At 42.1% G+C, this 13,838-nt stretch overlaps 1 protein-coding gene across 11 annotated transcripts in view; it reads right to left on the bottom strand.

The window, feature by feature from the left end:
- Positions 1-13,838, bottom strand: part of krit1 (KRIT1 ankyrin repeat containing) — a 103,977-nt gene that overhangs the window by 23,832 nt on the left and 66,307 nt on the right. For all 11 annotated transcript variants that reach the window (XM_068012324.1, XM_068012408.1, XM_068012379.1 and 8 more), the window contains 2 exons: positions 12,234-12,341; positions 3,648-3,804 (listed from right to left, as the gene is read on the bottom strand). In XM_068012324.1, coding sequence (XP_067868425.1) covers positions 3,648-3,804; positions 12,234-12,341 — 265 coding nt within the window. The remainder of the gene's footprint in view (positions 1-3,647; positions 3,805-12,233; positions 12,342-13,838) is intronic.

Here is a 13,838-nt window from a genome sequence, read left to right as displayed (position 1 = left end):
TAGATATAGCTCTTGGGTCTAAAGGGATCAAAGGGTATGGGGGGGAAAGCGGGAACAGCCTACTGAGTTGGATGATCAGCCATGATCATAATGAATTGCGGAGCAGTCTCGAAGGGCCGAATGGCCTACTCCTGCTCCTATTTTCTAGGTTTCTATGTTTTCCAAGTGCAATGTTAAGACTTCTTTAATAATAGATTCCAGCATCTTCCCAATGACTGATGTTAGGCTAACTGGCCTGTCGCTCCATGTTTTCTCTCTACCTCTTTTCTCGAAAAGCGTTGTAACATTTGCCAACTTCCAATCTAACGAGACCATTCTTGAATCTAAGGAATTCTGGAAAATCGTAGCCCGCGCACCCACTATCTAAGCAGCTATCTCTTTTAGAGCCCTAGGATATAGGCCATTTGGTCATGGGGACTTGTCAGATTTTAGTCCCTCAAGTTTCTCCAATACTTTTTCTCGACTGATATCAATATCCTTAATTTCCTCACTCTTTTTAGCCCCTAGGTTACTGCCTATTTCTGGTATGGAACTTGTATCTTCTACTGTGAAGATAGACACAAAATATTTGTTCAATGCCTCTGCCATTTCCTCCTTCCCCACGATAATTTCTCCTGTCTCTGCCTCTTAGGGACCAACGTCTTCTTTAGCTACTCTCTTTCTTTTTATGTACTTATAATCTGTTTTTATACTGCTGGCTCATTTACTCTTAAATTCTATTTTTCCCATTTGAACAGCTTTTTAGTGGCCCTTTGTTGGTTTCAAAAACACTCCCAATCCTTAGACTTGCTACTATTTTTTGCAACATTGTAAGCCTCTTCTTTTAGTCGAATACTCTCCTTAACTTCCTGAGTGAGCCACGGATGGGTCTCTTCGGACGAGTTTTTGTTTTTGAACGGAATGTACTTTTGTGAACCCTTTGAATTGTTTCCTTAAATGCTTCCCACTGTTCATTTACCACCATATCTTCCAGTCTATTTACCCAAATAACCTTAGCCAGTTCTCCCCTCATACCTTAGTAATTGGCTTTGTTTAAGTTTACGATTCTTGTTTGTGATTGAAATGTGTCACTTTCAAAATTAACATGAAATGCAATGGTATTATGATCACTATTACCCAGTGGATCTTTTACCCTGACATTGTTTATTAACCCTGCTTCATTACACAATACAAGGTCTAAGATAGCTTTTTCCCTAGTCGGTTCTACAACGTATTGCTCCAAGAAACTATCACGAAAGCACTCTACAAATTCATATTCTAGACCATCGTTGCCAATTTGATTGTCCCAGCCTATATGCAGATTAAAAGGAGGTTTAAATCCAAGTATACTACATCCACTGGTTCCCCTTTACCTACCCTACTTGTTACATCCTCAAAAAACTCTAATAAATTTGATTTCAATTTCATTAAACCATGTTGACTTTGTCTGATCATACTATGATTTTCTAAGTGCATTGTTAGAACTTCCTTTAATAATAGATTCCAGCATTTTCCCAACAGCTGATGTCAGGCTCACTGTCCGGTAGTTCCCTGCTTTCTCTCTCCCTCTTTTCTTGAATAGTGGAGTTATATTTGTTAACTTCCAATCCACTGGGACCGTTCTAGAATCTAAGGAAATTTGGAAAAGTGCTTCCACTATCTCTGCAGCTACCTCTTTTAGAATTCTAGGATGTAGGCCATTAGGTCCTGGGGATTTCTCCGCTTTTAGTCCCTTAGGCTGCTCCACTACATTTTCTCTGCCAATATGAATTACCTTAAGAATTACCCTTTATTTCTGGTATGTAATTTGTGTCTTCTACTGTAAAGACAGACACAAAATATTTGTTCAACGTCTCTGCCATTTCCTCATTCCCATGATAATTGCTCCTGTTTCTGCCTCTAAGGGGCCAATGTTTACTTTAGTTACTCTCCTTTTTATGTACTTGCAAAAGCTCTTGCATTCTGTTTTGATATTCCTGGCTAGATTACTAATTCTATGTTTTTCCCTTTTTATTAACTTTTAGAAACCAGCAAAGGACAACCAAAAACACTCCCAATCGTCAGGCTTACTACGGTTCTCTGCAACATCATGAGCCTTCCCTTTTAATCTAATACTATCCTTAACTTCCCTATGGATCTTTCTTTCTGTGATATTTTTTTTTTAATGGAATGTATCTTTGTTGAATATTTTGAATCATTTTGTAAAATGTTTCCCACTGTTTATTTACTGTCGTACCTGTCAGTTTATTTACCCAATCAACCTTAGCCAGCTCTCCCCTCATATCTACATAATTGGCTTTGTTTAAGTTCAAGATTCGTGTTTGGAACTGGTGTATGTCGCTTTCAAACTTAATATGGAATTCAATAGTGTTATGATCACATTTTCCCAGAGTATACTTTACTATGAGATTACTAATTAAACCTGCCTCATTGCACAATACTAGATCTAAGACAGCTTTATCCCAAATTGGTTCCACCACATATTGTTCCAGGAAATTGTCACAAAAGCATTCAACAAACTCATCTTCCAGACTAACTTTGCCAATTTGGTTTGTTCGGTCTACATAAAGATTAAAGTCCCCCACAATTATAACATTGCCTTTGTTACAAACTCCAATTATTTCTTGCTTAAAGCTCTGTCCAACTGTATAACTACTATTAGGAGGCCTATAAACAATACCTAACAGCATTTTCTGACCCTTGTTATTCCTAATCTCCACCTATACTGAATCTGCTTCCTGATCTTCTGAGCCAAGATCCTTTCTCATGAGTGTCGTTACGTCATCCTTCACTATCAGGACTACTGCTCCTCATTTTCCATTCTGCCTGTCTTTTTGAAATGTTGTGCAAATGGAATATTTATTTCCCAAACTTGATCGCCTTGTATCTATGTCTCTGCAATGCCAATTAGATCTAAACCATTTATCTCTAATTGTGCTGAAAGTTTATCTACCTTATTACGAATGCTTTGTGCATTCAGATATAGAGCCTTTACTTTTATTTCTTTACTATTCTTTGCATGGACCTTATTCGCTAATGCACCATCACTGTTAAACTCTGTCCCTTCCTGTCCCACTCTGTGTTTACACAAATTGCTATACTGCTCTATTGCCTTAACTTTTCTCTTCACATTTCTAAATATCCCCTCACCTGACCCCTCCCCCCAACTCTTAATTTAAGGCCCTATACACAGCCCTCGTTACATGATTTGCCAAGACACTGTTCTCATTGCTAATCTCAGATAGGCCAGAAGATGGCTGGTGCTATACTTTGACATTTGAGTGCTTAAAGCTGACACTGGGTAGCATTCACAGCAGTAGCACAAAAGAACATGCCACGAGTACACCAAAAGGCTAAATACAAAGCTAAGCAAGTTATTCATCTCCCTTGCATTGAGAATTTGTGATGTGATCTAACATGATCAAAGCAGGTGAGCAAAAAAATAAATGAACTCAAAATTGGAAAACAATATCTAAAATTATGATTTGTGGTTGAAAATATTTACTAAATATCCTCCCATTAATATGCCTGCACCATTTCTTTTATTTTCTTCATGCATTTTAACAATTTCACTGAAAATTACATTATTGGCAAAATCTGACCAGTTTAACATTTTTAAAGGTATAAACAATTATTTAAATATAAAATCAATTTATCATCTTTCTTACTGAGGTTCTCAGAGCAGATCCAGATTGTGAAGTACTGTTGTGTTTCCTGTGAAAGTCGCATGCCTTCCATGATCTGCTGCACCGTGGTATTGTTGCCATGCCTCAGCTCAACCGCACGATAAGACCCATCAGTACGATAAATTCTAACTTTCTCATACTAATGATTCAATAAAAAAAAAATGCAAATTAAAATTTAAAAGAATTTTGAATGCTTTGTAAAAGTTTATCATTCCAATTATAACACATAAGATCACTCACTATCAGATCAAGACTGTTTTAGATGAATTTGCAAAAGCATTTCCATTAAATATTAGGGTTGTTTAAACTTCATCAAGATCACTGTTTTGGTTCACAATTTATGGTGGTATTCTGCTCACATAATAACAACTTGTCAAATAAATCAGTGTTTTAACAGTCTTTATGACTATCAATAATCACTTCTGATGTCAATTGGATGTTTTTAGGGAGGTACCTGACTTCACCTGTGAGAAGTGCACCCAACTCCAGCTCCTCACAGACCGCGTTAGGGAGCTGGAGCTGGATGAACTTCGGATCATTCAGGATGCTGAGGGGGTGATAGAGAGCAGTTATAAGGAAGTAGTGACACCTAAGTTACAGGATAAAGGTAGCTGGGTGACCGTCAGGGGAGGGAAAGGGAATAGGCACACAGTGCAGGGATCCCCTGTGGCCGTTCCCCTCAATAATAAGTATACCGTTTTGGATACGGTTGGGGGGGGGGGGGATGACCTACCAGGGGAAAGCCACAGCGGCCAGGTCTCTGGCACTGAGTCTGGCTCTGTGGCTCAGAAGGGAAGGGGGGAGAATAGGAGAGCGATAGTGATAGGAGATTCAATGGTGAGAGGAACAGACAGGAGATTCTGTGGTCGCGAACGAGACTCCCGGATGGTATGTTGCCTCCCGGGTGCCAGGGATGTCTCGGATAGAGTCTACAGGATTCTTAACGGGGAGGGGGAGCAGCCAGAAGTCGTGGTACACATCGGTACCAATGACATAGCTAGGAAAAGGGATGAGGACCTGAAAAGCAAATATAGGGAGTTAGGATAGAAGCTAAAAGGCAGGACGAGCAGGATAGTAATCTCAGGATTGGTACCGGTGCCACGTGCTAGTGAGGCTAGAAACAGAGAGCGAGTGCAGCTGAACATGTGGCTACAGCGCTGGTGTAGGAGGGAGGGCTTCAGATATGTGGATCGTTGGGATACCTTCTGGGGAAGGTGGGACCTGCACAAGAAGGACGGGTTGCATCTGAACTGGAGGGGCACCAATATCCTGGGCGGGAGGTTTGCTAGCGCTCTTCGGGAGGGTTTAAACTAGTTTGGCAGGGGGATGGGAACCGGAGCTACAGATCAGTGGATGGGGTTGCTGTTGAACAGGCAGATACAGAGTGCAGAGATTCTGTGAGGAAGGTTAGACAGTTGACAGGGCAAAGCTGCAGCCAGTATGATGGGTTGAAGTGTGTCTATTTTAACGCAAGAAGTGTCAGGAATACGGGTGATGAACTTAGAGCATGGATCAGTACTTGGAGCTACGATGTTGTGGCCATGACGGAGAATTGGATAACACAGGGGCAGGAATGGATGTTGGATGTTCCGGGGTTTAGATGTTTCAAAAGGAATCGGGAGGGAGGTAAAAGAGGTGGGGGAGTGGCATTGCTAATCAGGGATAGTATCACAGCTGCAGGAAGGGAGGTCGTCGAGGAGGGTTTGTCTACTGAGTCATTATGGGTGGAAGTCAGAAACAGGAAAGGAGCAGTCACTTTATTGGGAGTTTTCTATAGACCCCCCAATAGCAACAGAGACATGGAGGAACAGATTGGGAGGCAGATTTTGGAAAGGTGCAGAAGTAACAGGGTTGTTGTCATGGGTGACTTCAACTTCCCTAATATTGATTGGAACCTCCTTAGTGCAAATAGTTTGGATGGAGCAGTTTTTGTCAGGTGTGTCCAGGAAGGTTTCCTGACTCAATATGTAGATAGGCCGACTAGAGGGGAGGCTATGTTGGACTTGGTGCTTGGCAACGAACCAGGCCAGGTGGCAGATCTCACGGTGGGAGAGTATTTCAGTGATAGTGATCACAACTCCCTGACCTTTACTATAGTCATGGAGAGGGACAGGAGCAGACGGGATGGGAAAATATTTAATTGGGGGAGGGGGAATTACAATGCTATTAGGCAGGAACTGGGGAGCTTAAATTGGGAACAGATGTTCTCAGGGAAATGCATGACAGAAATGTGGAGGTTATTTAGGGAGCACTTGCTGCGACTGCTGGATAGGTTTGTCCCGATGAGGCAAGGAAGGGATGGTAGGGTGAAGGAACCTTGGATGACAAGAGATGTGGAACAGCTAGTCAAGAGGAAGAAGGAAGCTTACTTAAGGTTGAGGAAACAAGGATCAGACAGGGCTCTAGAGGGTTACAAGGTAACCAGGAAGGAACTGAAGAATGGACTTAGGAGAGCTAGAAAGTGACATGAAAAAGTCTTGGCGGGTAGGATTAAGGAAAATCCCAAGGCGTTCTACACTTATGTGAGGAACAAGAGGATGGCCAGAGTGAGGGTAGGGCCGATCAGGGATAGTGGAGGGAACTTGTGCCTGGAGTCGGAGGAGGTAGGGGAGGTCCTAAATGAATACTTTGCTTCAGTATTCACTAGTGAGAGGGACCTGGTCGTTTGTGAGGACAGCGTGAAACAGGCTGATATGCTCGAACAGGTTGATGTTAAGAGGGAGGATGTGCTGGAAATTTTGAAAGACATGAGGACAGATAAGTCCCCGGGGCCAGACGGGATATACCCAAGGATATTACGGGAAGAGATTGCCATGCCTTTGGCGATGATCTTTGCGTCCTCACTGTCCACTGAAGTAGTACCAGATGATTGGAGGGTGGCAAATATTATTCCCTTGTTCAAGAGAATAGGGATAACCCTGGAAATTATAGACCAGTCAGTCATCCGCCGGTAGTGGGCAAATTATTGGAGAGGATTCTGAGAGACAGGATTTATGATTATTTGGAAAAGCATAGTTTGATTAGAGACAGTCAGCATGGCTTTGTGAGGGGCAGGTCATGCCTCACAAGCCTTATTGAATTCTTTGAAGATGTGACAAAACACGTTGATGAAGGAAGAGCAGTGGATGTGGTGTATATGGATTTTAGCAAGGCGTTTGATAAGGTTCCCCATGGTAGGCTCATTCAGAAAGTAAGGAGGCATGGGATTCAGAGAAAGTTGGCTGTCTGGATACAGAATTGGCTGGCCCATAGAAGACAGAGGGTGGTAGTAGATGGAAAGTATTCAGCATGGAGCTCGGTGACCAGTGGTGTTCCGCAGGGATCTCTTCTGGGACCTCTGCTCTTTGTGATTTTTATAAATGATTTGGATGAGGAAGTGGAAAGCTGGGTTAGCAAGTTTGCCGATGACACGACGGTTGCTGGAGTTGTGGATAGTGTGGAAGGCTGTTGTAGGTTGCAACGGGACATTGACAGGATGCAGAGCTGGGCTGAGAAGTGGCAGATGGAGTTCAACCTGGGAAAGTGTGAAGTGATTCATTTTGGAAGGTCGAATTTGAATGCAGAATACAGGCTTAAAGACAGGATTCTTGATAGTGTGGAGGAACAGAGGGATCTTGGGGTCCATGTCCATAGATCGCTCAAAGTTGCCACCCAAGTTGACAGGGTTGTTAAGAAAGCGTATGGTGTGTTGGCTTTCATTAACAGGGGCATTGAGTTTAAGAGCCGCGAGGTTATGCTGCAGCTCTATAAAGCCCTGGTTAGACCACACTTGGAATATTGTGTTCAGTTCTGGTCGCCTCATTATAGGAAGGATGTGGAAGCTTTAGAGAGGGTGCAGAGGAGATTTACCAGGATGCTGTCTGGACTGGAGGGCATGTCTTACGAAGAAAGGTTGAGGGAGCTAGGGCTTTTCTCATTGGAGCGAAGAAGGATGAGAGATGACTTGATAGAGGGGTACAAGATGAGAGGCATAGATAGAGTGGATAGCCAGAGACTTTTTCCCAGGGTGGAAAGGGCCATCACCAGGGGGCATAATTTTAAGGTGATTGGAGGAAGGTTTCGGGGAGATGTCAGAGGTAGGTTCTTTACACAGAGAGTGGTGGGTGCTTGGAATGCACTGCCAGCGGTGGTAGTAGAAGCAGATACATTAGGGACATTTAAGCGACTCTTGGATAGGTACATGGATGATAGTAGTATGAAGGGTATGTAGGTAGTTTGATCTTAGAGTAGGTTAAAGGTTCGGCACAACATCGTGGGCCGAAGGGCCTGTACTGTGCTGTACTGTTCTATGTTTTATGTACCAGAGTCCTTACTTAATGTCTAATTATGAATACCCAATTCGCACAAAGATCTTATTTTAAACTAATATATTGCATACTAACTACCTCTAGAAATCTTTACAATATTTTAAAAATCTGCAATACATTTAATGAGAAATATAAACATAACTGGTATCAAGTGTGTTATAATTTTGTACATTTTATTCTAGCAATAAGTTAGAAAGTTTAATTAAGATCAAATACTACATTAGGTCAGCTATTTCTATGTGTACATCTAACAGACAGGGAAACACAGTAACGTGTTTAAGTCACTCCAAGTTCAGTTGTCGGCTTCTCTTTGCCAAGAATGACATGCAATGTTCTTCCTATCTCCATTCAAATTATCCAAGTGCATATTGGCTCGGTGCATGTTGATAGAGCCAAGGCTTAGGAACTGGAAAAAGTGCAGTGAGATACTGCTAGTGTTTAACCAGCTAAAGCCAGAGCAGATTACTGGTAAGCCTTTCACTGTTTGCCCAACAAGGTCCACCCTACCAATTACAGCTTTAGAAGTTGAATGGCAAGAATCTTACTGACAGGTTCCATTAGTGAGCCAAGCTGGCTCATTAATATAATCCTAGATTGCTACAGACCTGCCTGGCTAAAGGTGTGAGATCATAAAGTCTGTTGGAAGGGTTGAATTGGTTCAATTCTCCATCACCAGACATTTCATCTTGGAACCATCTTCACCTCCAAGAGCTCAAATACATCATTCCATCAAAGAGGGTGGTCATTTTAAAACTGACAAGTGTGGAGTTAGCCATCACTAAATATGCAGCAAGTACTAGGAGCTCTACACAAGCAACATGGTAAGCAGCGTAACTCAGAACAAAATGTGTGATTGCGTTGCCACCACTCTCGTGCATGTCAGGAGGCACCCCATATTGCACTGAATGGCAGTGCAGGGCATCGGCAGCAGATGTTCAGAGGAAAGAAGAGTGTACTAGAAAGCACAGCAAGGCAAGCAAGAACACAGTGCAAACTTAAACACCAGACTTCTCGGAAAGCAACAGACCTCTAAACTAAAGCTTATGGACATAGGCAGAAAATGAGATTCTATAGGAATAATTTTGCAAGAGTCCACTGCATTCGTTGAGCCTCACTAATGTCTAACAACTCAATATACTCACAGTAGATAGCTATTCCTTATAAGCAAACTTAATGTTATTGCAAAAAATGCATTTTAACTTTAATAATTTTATAATTTCAACTGCTACTTGTGCAGTCACTGAGAAAACAAGTAGATGGTTGAAAATTAAACAACTAACCAGAGGAAGAGGCTCCACAAACATCCCCATCCTCACGTCAATGCAAAAGACAAGGCAGAAGCATTTGCAACCACCTTCTGCTAGTAGTGTCGAGTGGATGATCCATTTTGGCCTCCTCCTGAGGTCCCCAGCATCACAGATGCCAGTCTTCAGCCAATTCAATTCACTCCACGTGATATCAAGAAACAGCTGAAGACACTGGATACAGCAAAGTTTATGGCCCTGACAACATCCCGGCAGCAGTACAGAAGACTTGTGCTACAGAACTAGCCACACCCCTAGCCAAGCTGTTCTAATACAGCGACAACACTGGCATCTACCTGACAATGTGGAAAATTGCTCAACTTTGTCCTGTCCACAAAAATTTAATCCGTCCTATTACCACCCCATCAGTCTACTCTCGATCATCACCAAAGTGATGGAAGGGGTCGTCGACAGTGCTATCAAGCGCCACTTACACGGTAATAACCTGCTTACTGATGTTCAGTTTGGGTGCTGCATGGGTCACTCAATTTCCAACCTCATTACAGTCTTGTTCCAAACATGGACAAAAGAGCTTTATTTAAGAGGTGAGATGAGAGTGAATGCCCTTGACATCAAGACAACATTTGATCAAGAGTGTCATCAAGGAGCCCTTGCAAAATTGAAGTCAATGGGGATCAGGGCTTAAACTCTCCATTGGTCGGAGTCATACCTAGCACAAAGGAAGATGGATGTAATTGTTGGAGGCCAAACATCTAAGCCCCAGGACATCGCTGCAGAAATTCTTCAGGGTAGTGTCTTAGGACCCACCATCTTCAGCTGCTTCATCAATGACCTTTCCTCCAACATGAGGTCAGAAGTGGAGATGGTCACTGACTATGCACAGTACTGAGTACCATTCGTGACTCCTCAGATACTGAATCAGTCTGTGTTCACCTGCAGCAGCAAGACCTGGACAATATTCAGGCTTGGGCTGATAAGTAGCAAGTAACATTCTCACACACAAGTGCCAGGCAATGACCATCTCCAACAAGAGAGAATCTAACCATCATTCAATGGAATTACCATAGTTGAATCCCCCACCATCAACATTCTGGGGGTGGTGAGGGTGTTACCATTGACTAGAAACTTAACTGAACCAGCCATATAAATGCTGTGGCTACAAGAACAAGTCAGAAGCTGGGAATTCTGCACCAAGTAACTCACCTCCTGACTCCCCAAAGCCTGTCCACCATCTGCAAGGCACAAGTCAGGAGTGTAATGGTCTACTCTCCATTGGTCTGGATGAGTGCAGCTCCAACAACACTCAAGCAGTGATTTACTCGTACTTCTTTCAATTTAGTATACTGTATTTGCTGCTCACAATGTGGTCTCCTCTACACTGGGGAGACCAAACGCAGATTGGGTGACCGCTTTGCGGAACACGTCCCCTCAGTCTGAAAGCATAACTCCAAGCTTCCAGTTGCTTGCCATTTCAACACAGCCCCCTGCTCTCATGCCCACATATCTGTCCTGGGCTTGCTGCAGTGTTCCAGTGAATATCAACGCAAGCTCGAGGAAGAGCATCTCATTTACCGATTAGGTGCTGGACTGAACATCGGGTTCAATAATTTTACAGCATGACGGGCCCCCCTTTTTATTTTTAGTTATGTTTTCTCTTTTTTAAATTTTTTTTTATTTGTTTATTTTATTTTAGTTTGTTTCATCATTCATTTTTTTAACCATGCGCCTACCCACTGATTTTTTTCACGTTTGTGCTTTGGGCCAGGGCTGTTCATTTTCTGTCAATTAACAGCCTCTCTGCACTAACGCTTTGTTTTTCAGCACACCATTTTTGCTTGGTTTGCCTTTGTTCCATGACCTTCTGGTCAGTTATTCTCTGTGACCCTCTGTCCTATCAACATCTTGCCATTTGTTATCTCTTGCCCCACCCCTGCTTCATTTGCTTACAACCTATTACATTTCTAACATTTGCCAGTTCTGATGAAGGGTCACCTACCTGAAACATTAACTCTGCTTCTCTCTCCACAGATGCTGCCAGACCTGCTGAGTATTTCCAGCATTTCTTGTTTTTATTTCAGATTTCTAGCATCTGCAATTATTTTGCTTTTATCAAACAACACTCAAAAAGCTCACCACCATCCAGGACAAAGCAGCCCACTTGATCAGCATCCCATCCGTCACCTTCAACATTCACTCCCTCCACCACTGGTGCACAGTGGCAGCAGTGTGTACCATATACAGGATGCACTGCAGCAACTCACCAAGCCTTCCTCAACAGCATTGTCCAAACCAGTGACCGCTACCAGCTAGGACATGGGCAGCAGACGCATGGGAACACCATCACCTGCAAGCTCCCCTCCAAGTAATACACCATCATGACGTGGACCTATAATCACCATTCCTTCACTGTCATTGGGTCAAAAACCTGAAACTGCCTTCCTAACAGGACTGTAGGTTTAGCTACACCAGATGGACTGCAGCAGTTCAAGAAGTCCCTCACCACCACCTTCTGAAGGGGAATTAGGGTGAGCGACGCTCACATCCCATGAAAGAATAAAAAAAAAACTTAAAACATGGAGCAATTTATTATGCCTCCTTTTTCATTGGTAGTTTTTAGTGACTGTTCATTCTTGATTGGTTACAATTATAAATTCTTATCAGATGTTTACTTATCCCTTTTTGTTGGATTCATTTGGTAACCTGTCCTTAAGTAAGCTGCCTGTATACCTGTTCCATGATTATGAAATTTCGGCCAATCAAGTTCATATACAATACCAAATTTGTATATATAAAAATGTGATGTTTAATGAACAAAACACAAGTACGTGCCATAAATATTACACATGGACATGCAAAGCTGACTAAAGACACATATTTTAGTGATTGAACTCGATGTTCAAATCCTTTAAATACACGCACAACACTGATGAAAATCTGGAGGTTTGTGTGCTTTAATTAAAAAAAGGCCTCAGCAGTTGAAGAGAAAATGAACTTACTGGCTTATTCAGTGCATCATTAAGGAGTTGCGATGTTGCTTCCCAGTCATTCTGTTTGTTCTCTTCACAGACCTGCAATGATGTCCTTCCTTGTTGATCCACAATATGCTGGAATAGGTGCCAAGCATAAGATAAATTTCACCCTGATATGCAAAATATTGTATGGTGTAATATTTCTAACTATTAAAATTTGATTCTTACAAACTGTTACTTGACTAGAAATACATTTGTATCTGTGTATTGCAAAACTATATAGTTTTAATGCGTGCAACTGAACTGTAATGGCAACACTGACAGCAGCTTTATATTTATATGACCATAGAAGAGAACCACTTGGCTGTGCAGGTGCTAATGCTTTAAATGGAGCCAATTACTGTAAGGCGAAAATAGAAACTTTTGGAAATACACAGGTCAACTAGTAGTTATAAGAGCAGAGGATGAGGGAAATAATACACACTCTAGTCATTCAGAGAAGTTAATGGGTTGAATGACCTGCAAATAATTTTATAGAAAACTAGATGATATTAGATAAGCTCAGTAAGGCAATGAAGAGATTGAAAGAACATCCAAAGCTAAAATGGTGAAAAGTCTTGAAGAGGCCCATACAAGAAAAAAAGGCAAACGGTAAGGGAAGCTGAGAAAGAAAACCTACAGATGTATGAGGTCTGCAATGAAAACGTAAAATGCTGGAAAAATGCAGTAGGTCTGCCAGTCCTGAAAAATGGAAAAACTGCCCAACACCCTGCACGCAGACCTTTAACCAACTGCCAGAACTCTATTCTGTCAATGCATCCACACCCAACATGGCAACCTGCCTCCCCTTGTTCCTTGTTAGACTCATATGACATCCCAAGGTTTTCTTCAACAGTGCTTGGACTCCTAACTGCATCATCTCCACCGCTGTTCCCACCAGTTAAATCCTTTCAATGACAACAGGGACCTCTTGTCCTCACTTTCCATCCCAATCTCTTCATTAACCACATCAAATTAAGCAATTTTCGCCACCTACAACATAATGCTGCCAGAAAGCACATTTTCCCTTTAGGTCTCCACTTTTCAGATTAACCATCGTCTCTGGGAAGCCTTGTTCATTCTTCCACAACCCCAACTTGCAGCTGCCCTTTCCTGGGATGTTTTCATGCCATCCCATACAACAACTGTTCGTTAACTCTTCCACACCAATGCCCAGGGTCACAGACACATCTTCTGTGTGAGAAAGCTATTTACATACAATTCCTTCGGTCTATTATTGGTTGCTCACAGTATGGTGTCCTATAAGACGGGGACACAAAATACCAATTATATGACCACCTTGCCGAATAGTTCCATCCCATCTAATTGTGTATCTGCTTCAACCCCTGCTCCTGTTTCCACTCTGACTTCTCTGTTTTTGGTTTCGAGCACTGTAGCTTCAGAAACTCAAACTGTATTTAATGCAATCTCTTGGACACTCTGCAGTCTTCTAGTCTGAAAACTGACTTTAGTAACTTCAGAATGTAACTGCATCTCACTTTTTTCTTTATTGCAGGAGTACTACAGATACAGGATCTGTTTAATGGTGTCCATAACAAGAAGCAACAAGTTGATATTTTGCTTGGAGACTGT

Source organism: Heterodontus francisci, chromosome 2 (assembly GCF_036365525.1).
Source record: "Heterodontus francisci isolate sHetFra1 chromosome 2, sHetFra1.hap1, whole genome shotgun sequence".
NCBI lineage: Eukaryota > Metazoa > Chordata > Chondrichthyes > Heterodontiformes > Heterodontidae > Heterodontus > Heterodontus francisci.
Note: the sequence above shows the minus strand (reverse complement) of the source record. Positions and strands in the feature narration are given on the sequence as shown.